At 32.1% G+C, this 27,372-nt stretch overlaps 3 protein-coding genes across 8 annotated transcripts; 1 reads left to right on the forward strand and 2 right to left on the reverse strand.

Moving 5' to 3' along the window:
• Nucleotides 1–583: 583 nt before the first annotated feature.
• LOC124531640 (TBC1 domain family member 15) lies at nucleotides 584–15,274 on the reverse strand. Of its 5 annotated transcripts, none has more exons than XM_047106103.1 (10): nucleotides 14,923–15,274; nucleotides 14,064–14,256; nucleotides 12,793–13,212; nucleotides 12,072–12,225; nucleotides 10,588–10,684; nucleotides 9,134–9,550; nucleotides 8,142–8,329; nucleotides 5,560–5,686; nucleotides 4,328–4,555; nucleotides 584–1,230 (listed from the first exon to the last, which is right to left on the reverse strand). In XM_047106103.1, the coding sequence occupies exons 1-10, from the start codon at nucleotides 14,962–14,964 to the stop codon at nucleotides 1,162–1,164; spliced, it is 1,935 nt and encodes a 644-aa protein (XP_046962059.1). In that variant the 5' UTR covers nucleotides 14,965–15,274; the 3' UTR covers nucleotides 584–1,161. The 5 variants fall into 5 exon arrangements, with proteins under 5 accessions (XP_046962059.1, XP_046962058.1, XP_046962062.1 ...); XM_047106102.1 differs by having other exon boundaries at nucleotides 12,072–12,243; nucleotides 14,923–15,270; XM_047106106.1 differs by having other exon boundaries at nucleotides 4,369–4,555; nucleotides 12,072–12,243; nucleotides 14,923–15,266.
• A 212-nt stretch (nucleotides 15,275–15,486) lies between these two features.
• LOC124531641 (acylglycerol kinase, mitochondrial) lies at nucleotides 15,487–18,118 on the forward strand. Its single transcript, XM_047106108.1, has 3 exons — nucleotides 15,487–15,757; nucleotides 16,178–16,476; nucleotides 17,276–18,118. Exons 1-3 carry the CDS (start codon nucleotides 15,648–15,650, stop codon nucleotides 18,103–18,105), a joined length of 1,239 nt encoding a protein of 412 aa, XP_046962064.1. The 5' UTR covers nucleotides 15,487–15,647; the 3' UTR covers nucleotides 18,106–18,118.
• Nucleotides 18,119–18,938: 820 nt separating this feature from the next.
• On the reverse strand, nucleotides 18,939–27,372 carry LOC124531757. 2 transcript variants are annotated; one of them, XM_047106270.1, is made up of 7 exons: nucleotides 24,422–27,372; nucleotides 23,210–23,269; nucleotides 22,700–23,030; nucleotides 21,925–22,614; nucleotides 21,057–21,208; nucleotides 19,788–19,961; nucleotides 18,939–19,556 (listed from the first exon to the last, which is right to left on the reverse strand). In XM_047106270.1, the coding sequence occupies exons 1-7, from the start codon at nucleotides 27,115–27,117 to the stop codon at nucleotides 19,409–19,411; spliced, it is 4,251 nt and encodes a 1,416-aa protein (XP_046962226.1). In that variant the 5' UTR covers nucleotides 27,118–27,372; the 3' UTR covers nucleotides 18,939–19,408. The 2 variants fall into 2 exon arrangements, 1 of the variants encoding a protein (XP_046962226.1); XR_006966605.1 differs by lacking the exon at nucleotides 18,939–19,556 and adding an exon at nucleotides 21,719–21,830 and having other exon boundaries at nucleotides 19,783–19,961.

Genomic DNA, 27,372 nt, shown 5'->3' on the forward strand with positions numbered 1-27,372 from the left:
CACGTGATCAAAATAACTAACTTGACTTTTCAAGTTCTAGGAAATCTGGGAAAGAAAAAAGAAAATTTTCAAGCTTCCTGCATAGCAAATTTTATACATTTTGCTTCAGTGGTTTGGCAATGAAAGTGCAAAGAGTTACTTTCGCATTAATGAGTTTAGATATAGTATATCTCTCATTTTCTTTGAAGACAGAATTTACTAATACATATTAAGGCTATAAAATACATCACTAGACTTCTTGGAAAGTTTTCAACCGACTTCAAAAAAGGGAGGTTATCAATTCGTCTGTATTTTTTATATACTGGTGATACAAATATGAGTGATCCAGCTTATAAAGAATGCTTATTTTTACATTTTCGGTAGTAAAGTTATATTTTCTTACATTAAAAATATTGCATTAACACTGGGTTCCATTTCGAATATATACATAGACTATTCCTAGATTTTATGGTAATATGTTTGAAATTGACTTTCATAATCAAACGGAATTCGATTCTGATATGTACTGTAAAAGTAGTTCATTTCTATAAGGCATAAATGTGTGGAAAGAATTAGAATACAACATTAAAAATAAAACGTCAAATTATTTTTTAATATTTATTAACAGTGAAAATATAAATAGAAAAGAAGATTTATAAACAATTGACCTTCCCTATCAACAATTTACATAACGAATTGAGTAGAATACAAGAACAAACTCATTTTTCATACAATGAAACAAAGAAAATTTAACAACATTAAATGTAATTTATCGATATTAAATGAAACAAAAGATTAACATTTCTTTGTATAGGATGCTATTGTATCAAATAAAAAATCATTAGTTATCTGTGCTAGGAAATACTCTTCATTTTGAACATTAGATTGCAAAAGATCTAAACAAATATGTCAATAAATAGTTACATTGAAATAAAACTGATTCGACATTAAAACTCTTTTTATTCGGTCGCACGGATTTAGACCTCGGGCAAAAATATTTCAATTAAAAAAAAAATGAGGCTACAGGTTTAGGATTAAAATGCCTACCAAATGCATCCCTAACCAAGATGATTTTTAATATAGTAATCTTTATAAATTGAATTATTAGTGCGTTATTTATATAAAAATATAAAATTATCACTCGTCATGCAGTCTCTATTATAGATATATTTATTTATAATACTACGCTAGAAGCGCCCAAACAGTTTTCGTCACAATAGAAATTTGTAGTCCATTATATTCGAGTGTAACCTGCAATAGAAAAATAACCTTAAATTTTCTACACATTTTTTTTTTCATTTTACATTATTTACTTTACTATATTACATAATGAATAATGAAATATTTAAATATATCAACAAGCTCTAAACTGTATAATTATACATCTTTTCTAAACAAATTTTCAAAATATCTTTAATTTTAACTTCCAAAAGTTAGTATACTGGTAACACTTTAATAATAAACACAAACATGCAATCTACAGTGAGTGTATTTCAATAGAATTTTTACAATTATAATTTAGAGGAATACATTTCAAAAAAGCATATAAACACTGAATGATTTGTAATTGAGTTTTAATAAATATGATAGAAATTAAATCAGTTATATTTTCTGTTTAAAATGAAACAGATAATTATAAAGTTATATATTATATGAATAGAAGAGAATGTACAAAAATAATTGCTGATTAGATACCTACTAATATTTTTATGAAAAAATTTTATATAATCATACCGTATACTATAATTTATAGGAGTATTTTTGAGTGTAAACTTTTTGACCCTAGATTGACTTCTTTGGGTCTTAATAAATAATAATAAGATTTTATTCGAAGAAACATCTGTATTGATTAATAAAATAGTAATTATTTTGTATAATTTAGGTTAGTGAAAATTCTATTGAAATTAATTTCGTACAGTTTATTTATTTTTTATTCACCCATTGAGATTAATATAGAAAAAGTAAATATTTCATACAAAAACTACTCAGAACTTCTATGAAAGTCTCATAACTAATACATTCTATATAATTTGCACCACTACATAACAATGTCATTTATTTTCAATAATATACAATTTAATTACAATTCATATAAATAAAGGCTTTGCAAAGATCATGGATTTATAACAACAATTTTGCATGTAATTTTATTTATGTATAAAATAGAAACAATAGTGAATTACGGTTTCATTACCAATATTAATAATCTATGTCTGAATCAAATAAGCTTGCTTGCAGTTTTTCGTGTGTTTTTAAAGTTGAAGTAAAATTATTTATTAATCACGCTGTACATAAAAAAAAGCAAATAACCTATAATACTTACATAATAGTACTCAAGTGTAGAACTTAATTCATAAAGTCACTATATAGAGATTAACAGATTGCTTTTTATTATTATTAATAATTAACTTTTTTTGTACTAAATTCCTTATTTTAATCTGTATTTTTAATAGTGATAAACTTGGCATAGTATGGCAATAAATTTTATATCAATAATAACTATGTAAATATTTTTCATTCTCAATTTCACATAAGCTAGTGTGAGTTAATAATCTGTGTTATTTAAATTTGTACATCGTACATAATTAGGTGTTTTATATGCAAACAATTTTCTTAAACTAGTTTATAGGTAACGGGGAATTATTACTTATTATTATTTCCTTCCTAATCATCAACAAGTTTAATTTTAATAGATTTTTATTGAATATGAGCAAAAAAACTTTATAGAAGCTAAATAATAATAAACAAGAATATGTATATCACATAACATACATGTAACATACCATATTATAAATCATATAGTATTATTGGGGTACTGTTAATGTGTGAAAAACAACTTATTCATAGTCCATTGTTATTATATTTTACAAAATAAATAATTGATTCAAGTGTTGAATAGCACTTGAACAAATTAATTTACCAAAATTGGCATAAAATGTATGGTATCTAAGTTTGTTAACCTGTGTCTCCTATGGTAACACTATAAAATACAATGCCAGTAGCTTTTCAAAATTTTGAATTCATAACTCAGTAAGATAATTTAGATTTCTCTGTATAGTTAACTTTCAGATTATAAAACATGCTTATGATCTAAATATTTTTTTTTATTTTATTATATACAGACAAAAAAATATACGATTTCTAAGGTAGTGTTTCCCAAACATTTTATCTCTGTTCAATTTTGCTTCCAATTTGAGATTTACGAAAAGATTTTTTAAAAGCTCGTCTGGGTAGATGGTATCTACCTACTCGTCATATAAGGGACATCTCATAATATATAGTTATCAAGATTTATGTCACATTGACTAAGTAAGGTATGGATATTATTTACAGAGCCAATGACTATGGTGCTGACATACCATCGTAGACCATTGCCTTACTAAGAACATCATTGAAGTGTTGATGTAAACAATGTAATGATTTATAGTACAACACAACTTAGATGTCGCATCGGCAAAATTCGTAAAACCGATCACATCCGAATTGAGTACGCCATCCCGAATTATCAATATTTATTTCTCATGTGAATATGATCTTTACACAAACGTAATAACTTGTAATATCGTATGAACTAATATATTCGTCAATTTGACACGTCGATTTTCATGCACTTGTTTTCTTGGATTGAACTGACGCGGGAATCTATAGCGACAAATAGCGTCGAATGGCGCGGTAGGGAGCTATTTCTGTTGGTTGTGTAAATCGGCAGTAATCGGTTTTATTTTCATTTCATTGCATTTTCCGATGCTACATCTAATTTGTGTCGTACTATACAATTTTATAAAGTTTTTTTTTGCTCTCACTGATTAACAAAAACAATACTGTCACATGAAAGTTATTGCATGGCTTAGCGGGTGTTAAATATTGCAGATAAATAATCACTAATTATAATGGGTATCCAATATAAAAACCACAAAGTGTCAGATATTTAAACAGTTATTTTGATTTTGAGTGCTTGATGGACTAAAATAGTCTTTGACATTTAAATTCCAGATTCTGGTTGCAATCATTCATTTGGGAAATGATACCCTAGATTATCAATTAATCTATCAACTAATCCAAATAATATATATCAAAACAAGATTAATTACAAAATATTTAACTTACCTTTACTAATTTTATGAAGTAAATTATAAAAGATAATATAAACACCAAGCAAAACTCACACACAGAGAACGATGAAATAATATCAAATATGTTATATATTAATATGAAATTCAAAGGTATACAAACAATTAATATATTATTAACTATATCTAGCACACAAGCACATTCTAGCGCTATTCTATCTACCGTTGTGAAATAACGTGCCTTAGAAATTCATATCTAAACCTATTTGATACATAACTTCCTCCATATCCGATTGTCCCCGGTCGGTCTCTACATTACCATTGGTCTGACTGGTCTGCGGTTCTGGCTCCGGTTCCGGTTCCGGTCTGGTACCAACTGTCGGGATGCCTAGAATAATCCTGATCTGGTCTGATAGGTGTGGTGCTGATATGATCTGGTGGTATATACCCTCAGCTGTGCTCAGTATACGGTCAACATCTAAGCACATTGAGAGGTCGTTGACATGCTGAAATAGAATTGTATTTATTTTATCATTCAATTTACACTGTCGAGTCGAGATGGCCCAGTGGTTAGAACGCGTGCATATTAACCGATGATTGCGGGTTCAAACCCAGGCAAGCACCGCTGATTCATGTGCTTAATTTGTCTTTATTGTACACACACACTAAAAAATAAATTTTACATTCAATAACACAATATATAAAAAGAGGCTGCTGTTGTTGTTACACTGTAATATTTATTTTTAACATGTCTAAGAAACAAGCAAATGGCATTATTAGAACATATCTGCTGTCTTCAGAATAATTATGGTACTGTAAATACCAATTCAAAAGTGCTTATATTTATAATTGATTTTGGATTTATATATGTATTTATATATATTATTACATTTCACACATTCAACAAAATAAAAACCAACATTGACAATACTTACAAATATACTAATTTTTCTATAATATTTATGTAAAGTAAAGTAATAGGCTGTAAATTTCCCACTGCTGGGATAAGGCCTCCTCTTCCATTAAAGAGGGGCTTTGGAACATATTCCACCACGCTGTTCCAATGCGGGTTGGTGGAATGCACATGTGGCAGAATTTCGATGAAATTAGACACATGCAGGTTTCCTTACGATGTTTTCCTTCACCGCTGAGCACGTGTTAAATTATTAGCACAAATTAAGCACATATATTAAGTGGTGCTTGCCTGGGTTTGAATCCGCAATCATCGGTTAAGATGCAGGCGTTCTAACCACTGGGCCAGCTCAGCTCTATGTATATTTATGTCTATAAAAATATACGATCTTGAAGATAAAAATACCCCTATAATAGTTTACAAATACTTATAAAGTAAAAGCCAGAAAAACTTAAATTTGAAGGGAGGTTATATTCTTCACCTATATTGTCGTCTCTTTAATATTAAATAATTGTCATAAGTTACTAATTATTAGTAATACTTTTAAAAACAATTATACATTTCTTAAAATTATCTAGGTGAACAGTAGCAAATTACCTTCAATATTTCAGTAAAGCCATAGTCCTTGCTGATTAAAACATCTTTCTCGGAGTCGAGTATGGCAACACAGACAAACAAGTGGAAGTTCGCACATGGCAAACCCGTCCAAAGCACCTCCCAAAGCCTGAAAATAATCACTCAACATCAACCCAACTTATTGTTTATATCACGTTTTATGTCACCGTAAAATTTAAAAAATCGTTAGATTACAATCTAAGAAGACAATTGCAATTTAACGTATAATTCGTATTTCGTAATCTAACGAATTTTGTAATCTTACGGTGACATATACAGGATTATTGTTAATTCGACGTATATCCGTTAAGAGGTGATATGTGATAGTCACCCTATTTGCAATAATTTTAACCCCCCTATATAATCTGCAGAACAAGTTTCATAATGATTTTTTTTTACTTTTAAGGCATTTTTGTGAAAAAAAAAATTATATAATTTCGTTTTTCGTCTCGCTTTTTTAAATTTGGACCGATAATTAATGTTTAAATATTGACAATACTCAAATTTTTTAGATTAATACTTTTTTAAAATAAATACTTTACTATATAATACTTTTTTTTTTAAATTATTGAAGTTGCATTTTTGACAAATTTTGAAAAAAGCTAAAAAACGTGATAACTCAGAAATGCTTAATTTTTGCATCATACAATTTGTAATATTACGGTGACATATACACACATTTGGTATATATTTGATATAACAAGATTGTAAATGAACAACGATACTCGATATTAAAAAAAAATATATATAGATCTGCACACACTAAGGAGTGGATTTAGTTGAAGAGTTACATCCAATTACGGCTAGTTCAAAACATTTTCATCTTGGTGACCACATTATCCAACTATGTATAATCTGACATTATCTAACTTATCTATGGAGTGAGTCAGTATGGCAGTTTAAATGTAGCATCGACAAAAGTTAAGAAAAATGTCAATCGTCAATTTATTTATTATGTACCAACAGAGTATACAGAGAATTATAAAAATGAAAAATGTGTACAAAGGGATAACTTATCTCTAACAAGAGATCTCTTCCAGAAACCCTGAATCTAGTGGAGATTATTTGTAATACATATTTATGGTGTAGGTACAATATCAATTAGTTTTATATTATAAAATTCAAGTAGACTTAACGATAAATTAATATATTACACACTAAATACAAATAAATACATTAATATGTACCATTATCTATAATATATGTAATATATATACATTCAACGTACATACAATTTAGTGAATGTATTTGTTTGTATAATCTTAGTAGTCGCCTGTGGCTCGTACGCGTCTTAGAACTAGCGCGCACTGGTGACTGTTTCGTCACTCTTGTCGAGTCCATGAATATGTATGGAGGTGTGCGCACATTACGACGTGACAATTGTGTCTGCATCTGTACATATTCACGTACTCGACAAGAGTGACGAAACAGTCACCGTGACAAAAGTTAGCAGTGCGCGCTAGTTCTTAGGGCGTTGGTTGTCATGTGTCAGGCAAAAAGAGTAGCCATTTCCTTTTTTGGAGTTCAAGTTTACTTCACAGCAATTTTCATCAAAATCGTAACAGCGGTTTGGTCGTGAAAGACCGACAGACATAGTTTCACTATAAATGTGAAATATTAGTATATATTACACATAACTCTTTATTACGTTCGCGTACAGATCATTTTCGCATAAGAAATAACTAAAGGTTGATGATTACGAAGTAACTTATTTCAGACTATTTTAACATAGCCCTTAGATAGTTCTTCACTATATCTGTGCTGTGCATAGGACACAGCTTATTTTGTAAGCTGTAATCCTTTAAAAGCCCACTTGAATAAAGTACTAACTTTGATTTTGATTTTGAGATGTAATCGGTTTGACGATGCGACATCTATTTTAAGATGTAATCGGTTTGACGATGCGACATCTATTTTGAGATATAATCGGTTTGACGATGCGACATCTATTTTAAGATGTAATCGGTTTGACGATGCGACATCTATTTTGAGATGTAATCGGTTTGACGATGCGACATCTATTTTAAGATGTAATCGGTTTGACGATGCGACATCTATTTTGAGATGTAATCGGTTTGACGATGCGACATCTATTTTAAGATGTAATCGGTTTGACGATGCGACATCTATTTTAAGATGTAATCGGTTTGACGATGCGACATCTATTTTGAGATGTAATCGGTTTGACGATGCGACATCTATTTTAAGATGTAATCGGTTTGACGATGCGACATCTATTTTAAGATGTAATCGGTTTGACGATGCGACATCTATTTTGAGATGTAATCGGTTTGACGATGCGACATCTATTTTAAGATGTAATCGGTTTGACGATGCGACATCTATTTTAAGATGTAATCAGTTTGACGATGCGACATCTATTTTAAGATGTAATCGGTTTGACGATGCGACATCTATTTTAAGATGTAATCGGTTTGACGATGCGACATCTATTTTAAGATGTAATCGGTTTGACGATGCGACATCTATTTTGAGATGTAATCGGTTTGACGATGCGACATCTAAGTTGTGTCGCATTCTAACCACGGAGACATTATCCTCACCTCATGATGTCCCGATGTGAGAACTCCCGCTTGAACCAAACGAGGAGCCATCGGAAGCAGAAGTACATGTTCCCGGAGTCCTTCGAGGCCAGATGCTTAGCCAGCTCGGGACTCGCGAACGTCAGAAGCTGTTGTAAGTTAACAAGCTGCTGCTTCATGCCGGCTTGATCCATGTCGAAGTTTGATGCCTGGTGACAAATGCATATATATTTACAAACACCGATGATTGCAGGTTCAAATCCAGGCAAGCACTGAATATTCATGCGCTTTATTTGTGTTTATAATTCATCATCGTGAGGAAACCTACAGGTCTCTAATTTCATAGAAATTCCGCCACATGTGTATTCCATCGACCCGCATTGGATCAGTGGTGGAATATGTTCCAAACCTTCTCTTCAAAGATACGAGGATTTAGCCAAGCATTGGGAAACTTACAGGCTATTCTTACATACACACAAAATTCACACACCTGAATTAAATGGGATTATTCGTCATAATTGTCAGATCATCGTTATTGTTATCTGCTGGCTAAACCAAGGTAGCCCAAATCATTTTAAATTTGAAGATATCTTATTTCTAACGGCTTTAAAAAGCTATTATACACAACACAATACGTCTGAAGATGCCTTTTTAAATATCTACTAATATGTCTACTGACGGTAGTCCAGTTAAACAGATTCCACGTTCAAATCGCTCGCAAAAATATCCTTCGCTATTTGAATGCACAAATGCCTAGCTCACCTAATGTTGTCTTAGATTTTCTCGATTATTGCACATTGAAATAAAACTAGTTTTAACGGATTTAAATCGCGTATATTAATTATTTTCGAGTCGAGATGGCCCAGTGAGTCGAGATGGCCCAGTGGTTAGAACGCGTGCAACTTAACGATTTTATATTTTATAGCGATTTTAAGCGATTACTAGACTAGACGGGACGAACCTGAAGTCGCGGGCAAAAGCTAGTAATGACTATAAAAAAGAAAAACACTCACAATTTTCTCCATGAATCCAACAAAGCACCAGAAGGTATCCACTTCATTGCCCAACAACAGCAACAATGGCGCCAATATGTCGCTCATTCCTTGCACGTAGCCCAAATCAAAGTTATACATCACATAAGTCATTAGTATATCTTGTAAAACCATCAAATTCGGATTATTATCGCCGGCGAAGAACGGATGCGTCCTATCTGTCCTATTGACATCCTTCTCTACCAAACTCTTCCTGTCTCTGTATTCAGAGAACCTCGATTCCTGACCATCCGTCATCGATCTCCATTGGAGCTTCATGGAGAAGTATTCCTCCGTCTTCCTCTTCTGGAGAACTTTGATTTCCGCGTGAGTCATCCTCCACGGATGGTAGTCTAGCAGGTATTTCCAGACCGAATTCCTTATTGAATGTGCGACACCCTGTAAACAAATATTTATAGAAAAGAATATTATTTAATTAAATAGTTGCGCTTTTTACTTTAAAGCAAATTATAAATACTTATTTTTCATGGTTTTGATCTAAAGTCATTAACGATTTAATCTCAAGACGCATCTACGTCTTAACGAGGAGAGCTGGATCATTAACGATTTAATCTCAAGACGCATCTACGTCTTAACGAGGAGAGCTGGGTCATTAACGATTTAATCTCAAGACGCATCTACGTCTTAACGAGGAGAGCTGGATCATTAACGATTTAATCTCAAGACGCATCTACGTCTTAACGAGGAGAGCTGGATCATTAACGATTTAATCTCAAGACGCATCTACGTCTTAACGAGGAGAGCTGGGTCATTAACGATTTAATCTCAAGACGCATCTACGTCTTAACGAGGAGAGCTGGGTCATTAACGATTTAATCTCAAGACGCATCTACGTCTTAACGAGGAGAGCTGGGTCATTAACGATTTAATCTCAAGACGCATCTACGTCTTAACGAGGAGAGCTGGGTCATTAACGATTTAATCTCAAGACGCATCTACGTTTTAACGAGGAGAGCTGGACATCCTTACTTCAGCCAAGATGGCCTCGCGGTTAGAACGCGTGCATTGTAACCGAGGACTGCGGGTTCATACCCAGGCAAACACCGCTGAATATTCATTCCACCAACCAGCATTGGAACAGCGTGGTGGAATATGTTCCGAACCTTCTCCTCAAAGAGAGAGGAGGCCTTAGCCCAGCAGTGGGAAATTTAATGTTGTCTTAAATTTTTGTGCTTACACATTGAAATAAAACTAGTTATAACGTCAGTTACAGTAGTAACAGTCAGTCTTAGACTGACCACGAACGCTGTAAAGTGCTCAAAACGTCGGGATGTTAAAAATAATTAATACACGCGAAATAATTAATAGTGGGAAATTTACAGACTAAGGATGCATGTATGATGATGTAATAAATACTTTTTGAACATTTAATTTAAATTAAAATGTCATACAAATGTAATTAAGAGATAACTTACGCCTCTGAATATAAGCTGTCTGACACCATCAATTTCTGTGACCCGACCTTCTGGGTCCTGTAAGCCCTCCCATTTTTCTGTCGACAAGGGCGTTCCTCTGCAAGAACATTGAAATACATTTCATAATATGTCCAACTTTTCCCTTCTCGAAAAACATTTTCTCCTTCCTTTAGTTTATTGGTAGATGAGAATAAAACAACGACACTTTTTTATGGTGTAGGTTGGCGGACGAGCATATGGGCCAGCTGATGGTAAGTGGTCACCACCACCCATAGACAATGACGCTGTAAGAAATATTAACAATTCCTTACATCGTCAATGTGCCTCCAACCTTGGAAACTAAGATGTTACGTCCCTTGTGCCTGTAGTTACACTGGCTCACTCACCCTTCAAACCGGAACACAACAATACTGAGTACTGTTATTTGGCGGTAGAATAACTGATGAGTGGGTGGTACCTACCCAGACGGGCTTGCACAAAGCCCTACCACCAAGTAAATGAATGAATGCGAGAGATCACTCTTGTCGAAGAGAGAGAATAATACAAGATCGAAAATCGATGAAAAACGCCCAAACAGGATAGCTGATAAGGCCAAATCAGACATACCAAAATTACCCATAAAACTAACATACACATTTGGAGTGAATTTTGAGTCAGGTCGAGACATTGATAGAATCGAGATGGCCCAGTGGTTAGAACGCGTGCATCTTAACCGATGATTGCGGGTTCAAACTCATGCAAGCACCGCTGATTCATGTGCTTAATTTGTCTTTATAATTCATCTCGTACTCAGCGGTGAAGGAAACATCGTAAGGAAACCTGCATGTGACAAATTTCATAGAAATTCTGCCACATGTGTATTCCACCAAACCGCATTGGAACAGCGTTGTGGAATATGTTCCAAACTTTCTCCTCAAAGGGAGAGGAGGCCTTTAGCCCAGCACTGGGAATTTACAGGCTGTTGTTGAGACATTGATTAAGGATTTTTGGGCCTGAGTAACTAAGCCAAACGAGAAGTCCATGCATTGGCATAAAATGGCCAATCCCAATAAAATCGCCTCCCTAAGTGGGTATACTATCACCCAAAGAAGGGTCATTATTAGTCAAAATTGTCAATGTGCGACTTTTTTTTTATCTTCACTCTAAAACCGTTACAGAGTATAAAACAAAGTCACTTTTTATGTCCGTATGTCCCTTTGTACGCTTTAATCTTTTAAACTACGCAACGGATTTTGATGCGGTTTTTTTTAATAGATAGAGTGATTCGAGAGGAAGGTTTTTATATTGCATATATAAAAGTTAGTTTGTAAAAAACATATATCTTAAAGTATATCGTATTGTTTTTTAATAGACATACAATGTGGTTTTCTTGGCACATAAAGTAAGGGCATTAACAGTTTGGTCCTTCGAGCCGGATGGATAAAATGGATTTTAAAAACCAGTCAAATAGTCTATTATAAACATTTCATTGATCAATATTATACCTGGGTATACAAGGTCTCGGTGGTAACGTTGGTTTGACATTGATGACTTCGTACTCATCAGTCCTGGTCACGGTGGTAGCATCCTCCAGAGCGCTCATGCTCTTCGTCAAGAGCTCAGCCACTTCCTCAGAGACATCCCTCTTACCGTTCATACCTTCGTTGCCGTAATAAACTTGTCGTGAAAAATCATTCAATTAGTTAACTCTAATTAAAAATGAAGTTGAAATTTATCACAGCAATTAAATTACATATTAAGACCATTGGTCCTTATATTGAAATAATTATCAATCAACGAACTTAAAGCGCCTCAACCAAGGGAGCGTTCAAGGATTACGTAACGCAATTTTTGAACGAGACCCCCCCCCTCAATTTAATAATAATAATAGTAAACATTTATTGAGCAAATTACACTACTTTCACACAACATAAACAACGAAACATAACAAAATATCACTTATCCTAAAATTCATCAAACAAAAAAATTAATAATAATAACTAAAAATACAACTACAACAGAACAAGTTTTGAGAGTAAAAAAATTAATAATTGAAATAATATAAAACAATAAATAGTGTGCAGCAGTGTAATTTAGCCAAAAGGAGATACACTCAGTGAAAAATAGTAACATAGTTGCTTCTACACTGATTTACAGTGGTCTCCTAATGCTTCAATTTCGTTACGTATAACTTGAACGCATCCAAAACGAAACAAAAATAATTACCAATATCAGTGAGCTTAGAGAATGCTTCTAGAGTTGTTTCATACGGCCTCTGTTTGAAATTGGAAACCAAGTTCCATACAACGTCCGTCGTATTCTCAGTGAATATATCCAGTTCGGCAAACGACCGGTTCAACACCTGAGACTCGATATTCGGTTCGACAACGACATACGTGTTCCTATCGTGTCTCGTTTTCGCCGTTTTCACGTGATTTTTCAAATAAGCGACGAATATCTCGGCGTTGCCGTGTTGAAAGTAGAATGTGTTCTGCCAGACTCCTTGCTTTGTCGAAAATTGCATCTGCTGATTGTTTCTTGAACATTTGAACGTTTTTAACTCGTCGAGTGGTATCCGGATGATTCTCGCCCGAGCTGCTGCATAATCTGACGTCATATTGCCGCTCAGAGTCCTTTGACGCCGACCTGAATTAAATATTAAATATAAATATTATTTACAACATAATAATAGCAACACAGAGATAATCTATGGTCATTTATATAGCAACACTATAAGATTTAAAGGAAAAGCTTATTTGTGTAGGAGGTTTTATTATTTTGTACTTTAATCTTTGTTCCTGATGATATATTATATTGTCATGTCTTATTGCTTTAGAAATAGTGCTGTTTTAAGCGATCACATGTATTTTTCAACACTTACACTGGAAGTTTTATTATTAACCTATTGATAGAAGCCATAAATATAAATAAATAAAAGAATATTAGTTTTAATGCCTTATGCAATTTGAACCCTAAAACTATAATAAAGGTAATAAAAGACATTTCCTCTCATCTATAGCATGGCAACCTATTTACATAGTTTAAACTTGTATTATTATTATAACTTTTAACATTAATGAAGATTATATTATTATTTATGTTTCTTTTATAAAGGAGACTAGCAAACAAGTCACCGCTTTGTTACCACATCTCATAGAAAACAGCATTGTAAGAAATATTAACCATCCCTTATATCATCATTGTATCACCAACTCTAAATATTAAAACATTATATCCCTTACGACTGTATTTACACTGGCTCATTCCAACATAAAACACAACAATACTATGAGCTTTATTGCTGCAGAATATGTGATGAGTGGGTATCTTCATAACCTTGCTCAAAGCTCTACCACAAAATAACACTTTTATGATTACCTTTACGGTAGAAACAATATTTCTATCAATTACAATCTGCAGATTATTAGATAATTTATTTACATCGAGTAATATAAAATCAATTTGTTTTCTGTTTTTGAAATATTTCAAATAATTACCAATAGTGTTAACGACTGCCCATTCCTGGTCTTGTGTGTCCGAGTCGATTGTTATAAGATCATTGGGACGCCATTCGATACATTTTGTGCCGTCACTATTTTGAACAATACAGAGCATGCCGATTGAATTGAGGTCGCTGATTGAACGACCAATGCTCGCCTTGAGAAGAACCCCATCTTGAGTGAACAGGTCCTGGAAGCACATACAATATTATTAGTTAAGATTAAAATTTTAATTTTCTTTTAAAATACATATAAGAACAACATGGACCCCTTGATGAGAAGTTATTAGTTAATTTAAGAAAAAGGTATTTGTTTTTTTTTTTTTTATTTCAAGGTCCATTTTATTTAAGCTAGATAAATGCAGATAAATCAATTTTTAATATTCATTAAATATTAATAAGAATGGTATACATGGTATGTGTTCATTCTAATAAAAATACATTTTAGTTTACATTTGTCATTGTATGTTTTTAAAATAAATTTAGAAATTTTGTTGTCAGAGACAAATTTAAACTGCCTTGGAAGTTGGAAATAAAACAAAGAAAGGACTGTTTTATGTTATTAATTATGTCGAATGGGAATTCTAAAATTTAATATGAGTCATCTCTAAGTATCGTAATCGATTAAAACAGATTACTTATCGATAAATATTCTAAAACAGCACAATTTTCTAAACTGCGAGCTAGCGCAAAACTCATTGTCTTTGAAACATTGTAATGTGACGCAATTATAAACAACTTGATACTATCAAGGCCGGAATCATTACATACATCTTTCATGTGTGCAAAAACGTATAACAACCAATGAAGGCAAAAATCAAAATAAGGATAAGAATTAAATCAGTATCATTACTTACTTTGCATTGTTCGGGAATATCTTCCACTGAACTGGAAGACATCTTGACGATAACAATTTCTCACTAATCCTATAGCTGTGTTTTGAAGAATTTAAACCATATTCACGAGTTAATTTTCCAAAATATTAGCAACAACAACACTAGTACTTCACAACAAAAACTTGCTTCTATTAAAAATAAATACCTTACAACTGACATATGACATTTATCTGATCTGGCATAAAAACATATTCTGATTCTATTGCTTCTTCAACAAACAACATCAACATTGTTTGGAAGTATATAAAACTTTTATGTAGGTACCAAAGAGAATATTCACACTTTAGTTAGGTAGATAAGCAAATAAGCATTTCCAACAAGTACTTATAACTTCCGAGAAAAGGTATTATCACCACTGGTTAAACAATCGAGCAAAGTCAAATACTCAGTATAAAAATAAGTTCCGCTATTTCATATTTATTAAAATCATAAATATTAGAAAATGTGTTAAGAACATTGTTACAAAAAATTATATTCATATACAATAATTATACGGCCGCGGTAAAGCGAAAGTTTTTATTCACGCATGATACTTGTCTCCAAAGCAGCTAAATAATAAAAAAAGAGAGTATACTGTCAAATTTAAAACAGCTGATTTATAACCTAAAACAAAATATTAATAGTGAATAAAACTGAATAAGTATCGTAATTAACATTGATGAATTTGATGTCGCAATAGCCTTATAATGGAGAGAATAATCAAAATTGGAAAAACGTTAAGAAACAATTGGAAAAAATCAGTATTCGGAGCTTTCGTGGTTTATTATGGGGCCTCAACACTTAAAGAAAAATATCAGTAAGTAATATAATTTAAACTAATTAAATCTTCGTAGGGGCCGCAGTTTGTAAGAGTTATATTTTAATAACGTTTTAAACTACTACTAACTGGAAAAAAAATTGACTGCTTAACTCAAGCAACCTTGTTTTTCCAGCATTTTTCCTGATATGTCAAGTCTTTATATAAAATTATAAGATATTATGCAATATACCTACCTAGTATTGTAATAAAAAATATTTAACCAAAAATATATAAAAAATAGATCTGGCTTTTGTAACTCGTCTCTACACTATTATAATACTCCAGTCTTTTCGTGCGAAATATTGATACCATAAACAAATTCAACTCTTTTTTTATGCATAGAACAATTTTATCTGAACTAAAAAGATATTATATTTCTAACACATTGTTATATACAACCTCCTTTATCATTTACAGAATAAATATCTTAATGCGAGCAGCATGCAAAGAAGCTGCTAAATATGGTGATGCCTTAATCCCAATAGACAGAAACCCGACATTGGTCACAGTTATACTCAATCCTGTAGCGAATAAACGTAAGGCTAAAAAAGATTATGAAAAATACTGTGAGCCCTTGCTACTATTAGCTGGATTACAAGTTGATGTAATACAAACAACCTCAGAAGGTAATGCCAAAGAAGTAGTCGAGACCCTGCGTGGAACAGAAGCTATTATAGTTGCAGGAGGAGATGGAACTCTATCTGAAACAGTAACAGGTATAATAATGTTGTCTTATAATAATATCATTCATTTTTCCTATAACAGCCCGATGTTTACAATAGGCTATTTGACAATGCGATAAATAAAGTGTCAGTTATTGTGATCAGTGTATATTATAAATTTAATAATGGTTATTTCAAATACAAACTCAAAGTTCAAAGTAGTGTTTTCGCGCATTATTTAAATATAGAATTTTAATTTGATATTATTTGGCAAATATGTACTAAAAATAAAAAACAACTTTTACTTTTACTGCATTCCTTTACTCTCATAAATAATAATATAAAATGGATATTACAAACCAGTCAAATAGCCTATTATGTAATAAGAATTTGGTTTTCTTAGTTCTGTAACAAGTTTTAGAATATCTAATAAATAATGCAAATATCTGGACCACTCAATATATTCAAATTCTTGAAACCAAATTTTGCGGGAGATAATTGAGGCTTTGTTGGTCTGGGGAACATTAACTAGTAAATGTAGGGACTGCTGGATAAACTTAATTGTCAATAGATAATTAATTTTCGAGGTTATTCCACAGAGATGCATCATTGTAAATTGGTCAATTTTTTAGCATTATTTCACTTAAAGAATTATGCAGTACAATTGTTCCGATATTCAATGATTCCTTGGATTTTGAATTGAATCTTTTGAAAATTGAAATTTGAACCCTCGAAATACTCGAATCCTCATTAATATTTGAAATTCCATTGACTTTATTATTTCCATTATCAATAATATACTTGTTTTTGTGGTTATGAAAATCAATCGTGTTGACGCAAATAATACTTTTAGGTTTACTACGGAGAAACGATGAGGCAAATAGATTCCCGTTAGGTGTTCTGCCACTCGGTCGTACCAATAGCCTTGGCAACATTCTGTTTCCTGGCGGAGAAGGTGTGGAGAAGGTAAAACAGCTGATACAAGCTTGTATGGCAATAATAGAAAATAACACGACATGGAAAGACGTAATGAAAATCGAACCAATAGATACTGGAGATGAAACTCCAAACAAACCGGTCTACGCCCTGACATCGATAGAGTGGGGAGCTTTTCGGGATACAATTTCAAAGAAAGATAAATACTGGATATATGGACCGCTACGCGGTTACGCATCTTATATTTTCAACGGATACAAGGATTCCTTATGCTGGGAATGCAGTGGATCAATGAAATATTCACCTCCCTGTCATGGATGCGAAAATTGCGTCACGAAAAAACCGGAAATAAAGAGGAAATGGGCATTTTTCATTCCCAATACTCAAGCTGCACCTCAACTTGAGCCAAAAAGTATAACAAACCCAGAATGTGCTGTGATCAATGAATTGTGCTTTAAATCAACTGATTTTAGGATCCAGCCCCAAGTTAACGATGGTTTGTCCGCATTGAGTGTGGGGTTAGGGAAGAATAAATACACTTATACGGAATTCGTTTCTGAAGGCTGGAGACGTTTGAACGGCGAAAGTGACACGCCAGAGGTAATTAAAGCTAGGACTATCGAATTACGACCGCTTGAAAATAAATCCGACGTTGTCATTGCTATTGACCAAGAGGAATTTGACGTGAAGCCTGTCAAAATCACACTATTACCAAAGATGGTTAAATTTTTCTGTAAACCCGAATAAAATGTTGAATTTATATCTTTGGTTATTATTTACAATTTCGATAAAGAAATAATGAAGTGCCTGCGTATTTTACGTTAACTTTTCTTCGTTTATTCGAAAGTTTAATTTGCGTTAAAATAAAATAAAAATAGTTGGTATAAGCTCCACGTTAATACGCGTTTTTTATTATCATTATTATATAGTCTAAAACAAAGTCGCTTACCGCTGTCTGTCCCTATGTATGCTTAGATCTTTCCAATTACACAACGGATTTGTTTAATAGATAGAGTAATTCGAGGAAAAAGCTTTTGTACACAATATGTGGACAATATAGTAAAGAAATACTGATAATTTAGCATTTCCTGCTATTTATTTATTTATTTAGTGTACAGGAAACAAACAGTGAAATAATAACAATAAAATAAAAAATATAAAAAAATTCTTAATCCAAAACAGTTTCCATTTATAAATTAATCATAAGTAATTACAAAATAAGACTTTTTTATATTTAATAGGTGCATGAAATTATATAATTTAATTAAATATAAATTTAATTTTTAAATCAAGAATACATAATTTAATATATAAATAATCAAATTACAATTAATTATTTGCATGAGTAAATTAAGGCTCTTCAGAGTATAATATTTCTTTTACTTGTAGTTTGATTTTTTTAAGGGAGAGATGAAATTAATATAAATAAACTATATTAAGTATTAGCATTGCACCCGTGCATAGCTAGGGCAGATCGCTAATTGCTTTATAATTTCCAAATTATGCAATTCCAAGCCACAATATTATTATTTACAATGGTGTAAGGAAGCAAAAAAAGGTTAAATAAAACGAACAACTTGATTGATAACATTTAATAATTTAAATGGTTAAATATATTATGTTTTTAAACATGCACTGACATTGACATTTGAGTAAAAGAGGGGTGATCCAAAAGTAATAATTATCGATGCATTATTTAGTATGAGTACTAAAAATTACTTAATTACTGGAATATTTCATGTTATTAGGCGGAATCATAAAACGGAAAAAATTTTTTTTAAAGACATTTCAAGTATATATTTTAACTTAATTATTATTGGACAGTGAACTATGACCAGAAACGATTTAAAAAAATGTGTGTGTTTACAAAAATAACCACGACAGATATAGATAAAACAGTACCAGACTCCAGTACTCTTTTTCCAAAGTTTCGCACTGGCCAAAGTTATTTAATAGTTAAACTATTTATTTCATGTAAATTATTTCTTTTGGATCAACCCTTGTAGACACATAATATTCTTATAAATAATCGACGAGATCGTATATGAATTTATAACATATTCTGCCGAGCATACTCCCAAACAAATATGGCGGCGGTAACGTGCACATTCAGAGATCGAATAACTCCTTGCTGCGGTATTTCCACACAATGCTCCATTAAGGGCAGCAAGTCACACGGTATGCCTTCTTTTTCATGTCTGTAAAAAAAATACACAAATTAAAAAAAGCCGCTTTGTTTAAGAGACTTAAATGTTAAGTCGAAGCCAGTCTAGTGTCTGAATTGTTCAAATAGTTTGGATAAAGTAACAGCAAGTTGGCATAGAACCGCGTGATCTGTCATCAGAATATTACGACCACACTGAAAGGTTTTAAACATAAACATAAATTTATATTAACAAGCTAAAAACTTGGCAATAAAATCTACATACCCAAGCAGGAGAAGAGTTTTCTTCGGGAATTTAAATTTTTGTAATGGTGTGCTGGTGGAAGTCTGTTCAGCTGCCACGATAGAATAGCCTTCAGCCTTCTTCTTCATCAGGTATTCCTTCAAAGGCTGCCCAGGACGCACTTCCTCAACGTTAATCCATCGTTCTGCTGATACGCTGAAATATCGCCATTAAAACATTTGACGACCTTTCTTATAAAACGTTAAAAATCCTCATTCTGTTATCATTTTGTTTGTCATGTGTAAGAGAAGTCGCACATGGAAACAACTGCCCATAAACATTTGTACTGTAAAAAATACTAATCCACCTTCAACAAGAACAAAACAACACAGAGTATTGATGTTTACAACATTTACAATACAACAATGACAAAGTATTATTAAACCATCCCCTAAAACAACAATTATAGGCCCAACCTTTTTAAATTAAATTATTTTCATTCGCTTGCTCTTATCTCATTTAGATGAAGAGGTTACTGCTAGTCACATATATTTACAAAAATACTTAAAATATACGTCACAATGTTGAAATTATACATAATGTCGCAGAAGGCCGGTTTGAAGGACTCATTGGGAATGATTTCTCGCAAGATTCCGATACATGGATAGCCTTCAGCAAAAAAAAACACGAATCGTGTAAGATAAATGTAGTAGTGTAGTAAAGGAAAAATAAAATAGTGTAGTGTAGGAAAAATAAAGTAGGATAAAAGTAACACAAGTATCAACACAAAGATTAGATGATTCAAATTGGTGTTTAGTGCAAATCGAAATTTTCACTCGTTTTAATTAGCTCTCGTTGTCAATTTCATTACGTCCCAAGCTTGGGCTCGGTTTTTAGTGGGAATCAGTATTGCCACAGCCTTATTTTAGCTGGTAGAATTTTAATTGGATAGATTCGTTTCTTCCATTCATATAATAATAATTTTATTCAACGGCGTATCGAATAAGACGAAGGAAACTTTTTCCAATCTTTCAACCGCAGTTTATTTATTAACAGTAATTAGAGCAAAAATGTTTGTCACTGACTGCCATCGGAGAGAAACTAGAAAAACGCCAAAACCACAAACCACCACTTGCACCCAAGGCAATTTAGTACCTATGTTTCATCACTGAGCTAAAGAAAAATTATAAACACAAATTAGACATATGAAATTTCAGTCGTCCTTGCAGAAAAAGTGTATAATTTATACAAAAAATTGTAAAGAAAGTTTGCCGAACTCGTAGACGCAAGCTCGTAGATTTTTATACTAACCTCAATCCTTGGAACTGTTTGTCTTGCAAATGCCTCTTGCTGTCCACCACATAAGTCTGGACACCAAACACTTCACTGGTTCTAGCCATTCCTCCAAGATTTGGTAGTTTGTCGATAAGTGAAGCCACCACAATAAGATCACTTTTATTTTTCTAAAAATCAAATAAACTAAATAGTTATTGTATTATATATTAAAGCAAAATTAAAGCAAGTTCAAAACTATTTGAAGAAAAACTCTTACATGTCTACGATAACACTAGAATTAGCGGTTTTGATTTGGGTATAAAAAAAAGCTAAAATTCGTGTCTACTTTAGAGTAATATTGTGTTTACAAATTACAAACCGTATCCTGTTTGCAAAAAGGCAAAAATTTTATAAAAGCGTGTATATAATCAGCTTCGTCGTATAGCCATGCATTTTCTAATTACCGTGTCTAAATTCGGCCAACTCTGTCCTTAAGGGAGATTTCGCTGAAGTCGCGGATTTCGCTGAATTGGTGAATCATTACCCCCAAAAGTTCAAATATTGCGCAACAGCGAAATATCCATCAGATTAGCTACAATATTTCTAAGGTGCAATGAGTTATTAACATGACCCAAATGTTTTTAATATAATTTAATGGCGGAAAATGGATTGCGAATTACAAGAATTGGAGGACTTACATTGTCAAGAACCCGTTTAGTTAGAAGCTTATCTTAATAAGTTTAAACTTATGGCGTATTTAAAAGCCACTGTGTAAGACAGGATGTTCTGGAAATATACACTGGTCCCAAACTACTCGTTTGAGTAATGGGAATAACGTGTGAGGTATTACTTTATTAAAACTTAAACACAATATTTTAATCACTAGTTAAACAGCTCCACTTACTTTTTTCTCATTAGTGTAAACGTCTATATCGATCATGTTCTTCCATGGCACATATTTCTTTTGAATCGTTTGAGCTTCTTCTAAATTATCGTACAACCTATTGTGTTCTTGAGTACGATTTGATCGTTTTTTGAACCAATTATACTTGTGTTTTTCTTTCCATTCTTTGAATAATTTGTCATCCGGTTCCCCAGTTATACATTCACTGATATCTCCAAGATAATTTGACAAGAAATCGGTCTCAATAATGTCATTGAAACCATCGTACATTTGCGGCACACCCCAATATATTGCAAACGGTGTTAAATCTTCGACTATGTCGAAAATGTGAACGAAGTAATCATTGATGAGTTTCGTATAACTCTTGTCCTTTGCTTTTTCGGCGTCTTGTAGAGTTTTTGTTATAACGTCTACGCTGTAGGAATATTTGTCGCAATCTATAGTGGTACTTGACAAAGTAGCCGTTTCATAAAGTCTCGTTGATAAATATTGAGCGTACAATCGTGTACTATAAATAGGGCCCATTATATTCGCTAGGAAGAAATCCATAACGCATTCAAATTCCTCGTTTCGACAACAACTAAGTTTTAGTTTGTGAGTAATAATCCAGTACAATATAATAAATTGCGATTGAATTGGTACGTTATTTTCTTTGAATCTCGTGAGGACATTTCCGTTTATGATGTTACCCTAAAATTAATTATTACTTAAATATTTAAAGGATATTGTACGTAAAACCATTTCATGTTTACTAGACATATAGAAAAATCCTTACCTTATAATAATATACCAAAGCAGTGTACCACTCAAAGTAAGTTTTAACAAGTGGTTGGTGAGGTATTTTTCCCAAGAAATTTAGGGCCCATGTCAAAACATTGTCCAAATTAACTTTTCTACATTTAAAAAAGATAAAAATCAAGCTTTGTACGGCTGCTTGTAATGATCGGTCGTGCAGAGAGTTGCCGTAGTAACGTTGCTTATTTCTGAATAAATCCTCTACTTTTTTTATTATAAAACACGTTACTGTGTTAAGAATATCTGGATCATCAATTTTACTCAGTATTGACACCGCCAGGACTTTTATGTGAGAGTTAAAAATGAGTCCTCTGAAAACGAACATTGAATTACTAGGAAATCAGAAATAGAATAATTTATTAGGTTTCTTCAAAGTGTAACCGGGTGAATAGTTAGTCATGGGTAAAAATATGAACGACGAGAAGCCACACACACACACACACACAATAGCTGTTTGTGATGTTATCACAAGTAAAATAAACGTACTCACTCTTTATTCACGCCATATTTTTTGTCTTGTAATATTTCAACAGATACACTTTCAGCAATTCTGAAACAATGATAATAATGTTTTTAATTTTTTTTAAGGTAAAGTGGGTAGACTGGAAAATATGCTCGGACTTTATGGTAAATTGTTACCACCGTCTTTAGATGATTACACTACAAAAACCATCAACCAACCTACATCGCCCAGTTTGGGTAATAAGATTTCACCCCTTGTAGGTTACACGACTCAATATTCGCTCAAATGGTACCTATCATAAGCTTTATCGGATAGAATAATGCTACGTTTTTTTTTATGAGATAGGTGTCAAACGAGCAGGAGGCTCATCTGAAGGAAAGTGACTACCACCTCCCATGGACATCTGCAACACCAGGGGGCTGGCAGGTGCGTTGCCAAAAAAGTAATGCTGCTTGGCGAAAGCATAAATAAGGAGTAGGTAGTGACTACCCAAAAACCTTTACACCGAGCACCATACTAACTGTTCTACGTAAAAATACCCCCATTGATTGATTAGTGCAATATATTTTATTTTACAAAAACATTTGACACGAGAAGACTTTTAGCACGTCCCTAATTTTCAAGGATTTCCTTTGCGAGTTCTAAATTTAGACGTAAAGATTACCAAAATTACAAAAAGGGTAAACATTGGTACGAATGTTCGGAACATCGTTATAAACGAAATGTGAAAAGTCGGTCCCCCATATGAAAAAATAAGTATTAAACAAGGTTAAGTTTCGCAAATAATTTTTCTTTGTCTTTTTCAAACGATAACTTTTAAACATGAAATGTAAATTTGTTTATTTTAAATTCGCATACATTCGCATAAATTCGCTTATAATTTAACGTTCTTCCTCCGACTAAAAAGTAATAAGGTTTTGCAGAGCTGATGACGGCTACGTTTTTCTAGTGCCGTTGTGACGTCAATAAGCTATTACCAATCGAATCGAAGTTTTATTTAATTGAATTAATGTTATTTGATTGTAATAATGCAATTTAAATGTTTGTCTCCTCATCCATTATATAAACACTTAATAATTTAATGCAATTATCTTTTAAAACTAAATGGTATTCGCTTTTACAACAATTTTGTTTTTTAATTTGATGTAAAACCACTTAATAATATTTTTTAACTAGACAATTAATAAATATAATGTATAGGTGTATCCTAGCATAAAAGTAACCTTTCTTTAGACTCACCTGTGATCTTTCTTTGGTACAAAACCATAGATTAGAATCTCACACAGGACATAGATCATATGACTATATGCAGACACATTAATTTCATTCATTTGCTTTACTAAGCAGTATAAGGGCGTATTCTTAATAGCAGCATACTCTAATATTTTATTAGAATATAAAACAACAACATTGTTGTATTCTGGCCGTACAAGTATAGCATCCTGTGTTATTATGATAACAAATTCTTGGATGCACTTCATATATTGACTATTAGATTTTAATTCTTCAATTTCTTTCCATATTCTATTCAAAAATTCCGTTACATTGAAATTTATATCTTTGTTATTTATAATTGATGGGAGTATTTTGTTTATTATCATTAGGATCCATTTTAAGCATCCATAGCCTCCGCTGTCTAATACATTGTAAATGTAATCTAAAATGTCATTATTGATCTTATAGTATGTGTCGCTTAATAAAAAGTAGACTATTTCACAGGATTTCTCATAAAATAGATTTCTTAAGCGTCCACTATTCTCTTTGTGTATACTTTCATTGAATTTCACAACTTTTACCATATTTATGAATGTATCTACATCCCGGACTTCCTGTTCATAATTTTCTACCAAAAAAGGTGCCTTCAAGCACGTATTAAGGATAAATATACTCAGAGCTTTCTTGTTTAAATCAGAAATGTTGCTATTTAAAATCAGTATTGTAGATTTATACAATTGAATTAAATAATCATTTTCATTAGTTTTATTAATATGTAAACTCATACAATCCAAGCCTTCAAAGAGCAAGGTAATCTTTTCAATATCAAATGTGATATCATTTATGAGTAAAGATGCCACATACTGTAATATTGTTTCTAATGTTGCTGGCGCAGAGTCATTCAATTGTTCATAAAGTGCACACTTATATTTTATAGCTTTCTTATAAAGTTGCACTATAAAAATGACATCATTTAAGCATTCATTTTTGTTAGAATACTGTCTGAAGTTTATATCCTTTATATTTTTAACAATATCATGTATTAATTGAACAAAATCTGTATTATCGTGACCTTCATAGTATGTCATAGCAAAATCTATATTTATGTGTGAAAATGGTAGCAGTTGCAAAAACTGTTTTATATCTGGTATAATAAGCTTCTTTTTAATGAACTCGGCTAATGGATTATGTGTTGCAAAGTCCAAATACAAGTGTGGATATATATTCATATATTCCTTCCATGTGAATTGACGACAATTATTTCCAATAAAATATGACATATTTACTTGAATGGCCTTTCTTATTACTATATTATTACATGGTATCTTTAATATATTCACTATAATTTCCATTAGATTTGGACAATTAATATCTAATAATCCTTCATGACGGATTTCAGATAGGGTAGTCGTCAAATTATATAAAGGTACAGGAGACCATTTTATTAACGGAGCACCTTTAAGTACATTAATCAACGAATCAGTGTCGTTTAAAATATTTTTTAATTCCATTTCAAGAGTCTCATACTCAGAATCATTTTCAAATAAATTAATATCGTTAATAGCTTCAAATATAGACACAGCTTCTAATTCGCTAGCAATTTTCAATCGCATGCGGTATTGCAAACATTGATAACGCACTTGAGCATTATCATGACGCAAGCCAATGTAAAACGCACAGTTCAACCAACAATTACCAATACCTTTGACAGTCTCAAATAATTTCAAAGATGGCAAAACAATATTGCTCTGTTTCTCTTCTAAGCTGTCTATTAATATAAAATAATTATCCCAGATGTTCTTTAGGGTAATTTTATTTTTTCTATCCCAAATAAATATACTTGTGGATCTTATGTTGATATTTTTGTCGCTAATATACACACAATCAATTGCTCTTTTAGCTAAATATATTGATTTTTTCCTGTGTGTATTATCTACATCTTTATTTAATAGTCCAGAGAGGACAAAATCCCAAAACTCGCTATGGATAATCACATCAGATTCTATAGTGATTTTGTTTGATTTATCTGCAACTGGTAGATAATAATTGGAAAGGCAACAAAGCACTTGTAATGCAATCTCACCTACATTATCTTTATATTGTCTCAGAGAATTCCATACTCTGTCAAGGATGTTGTACCCTGTGATGCCTTCAAAAAACTGTGGCACAGCATGTGTGAGGAAGTAAACTCGTAACTTTTCATTTTTACTAAAAATTATGTTTTCTAAAGGAATATCAAGAAACGGCAACAATAGCTTGGTGTTGCTGAGTGTGACTGCATCTAAAATGCTTACGCAGATTTTTAATTGAAGCAGTGTAGTTCGGAGATCCTCATTCTCATTGTCAGTTGTTAATGTTACTTTTGGTGATGGTAGATACATATCTGCCATAATTTGTTGTAACAGATGTTCTGATTTATTTATAATACTACTAGGATGTAACATTAGTACCATTTTTATAATTTTACATATATTTTCGACATTATCTTCGTTCGCATTTAGGATAAGTTTTGCGACAAAATTATATTCCTCGTCATTACTACACTCACTATTTTCACGTGTATTGATTAACTGCTTATACTGTAGCAAATTAATAAAATTCGATAGATGTTCATTCGTAAATGTATTTCGATCCATTATATTTTTCGCTCTATCATCGATTATTTCTTCATCTAAATCAAGTAAATCCATAAAGGATAATATTTCTGTAGCCGGCTGCATTATGAAGTAAATTAAATATTGAAAAAAAAAATATTTAAACTGTTTAGGGTTTCATACGATCTTTAAACAATAAGTAATGCGGGGTTTTATAACCAAAAAAGTATAAAAATATTTTATTGAATAAAATATACTATGAACTTTGTCTTGAGAGACATCAATTCAATTAGAATTCAGATTTCAGAATGAAACTGAACTGAATCTAAAAATCAATACTTTCAGAAGTTTCAGACCTGAGTGGGAGTTACTGTCAGGTCA

The sequence above is a fragment of the Vanessa cardui genome, chromosome 8 (assembly GCF_905220365.1).
Source record: "Vanessa cardui chromosome 8, ilVanCard2.1, whole genome shotgun sequence".
Classification (NCBI taxonomy): domain Eukaryota; kingdom Metazoa; phylum Arthropoda; class Insecta; order Lepidoptera; family Nymphalidae; genus Vanessa; species Vanessa cardui.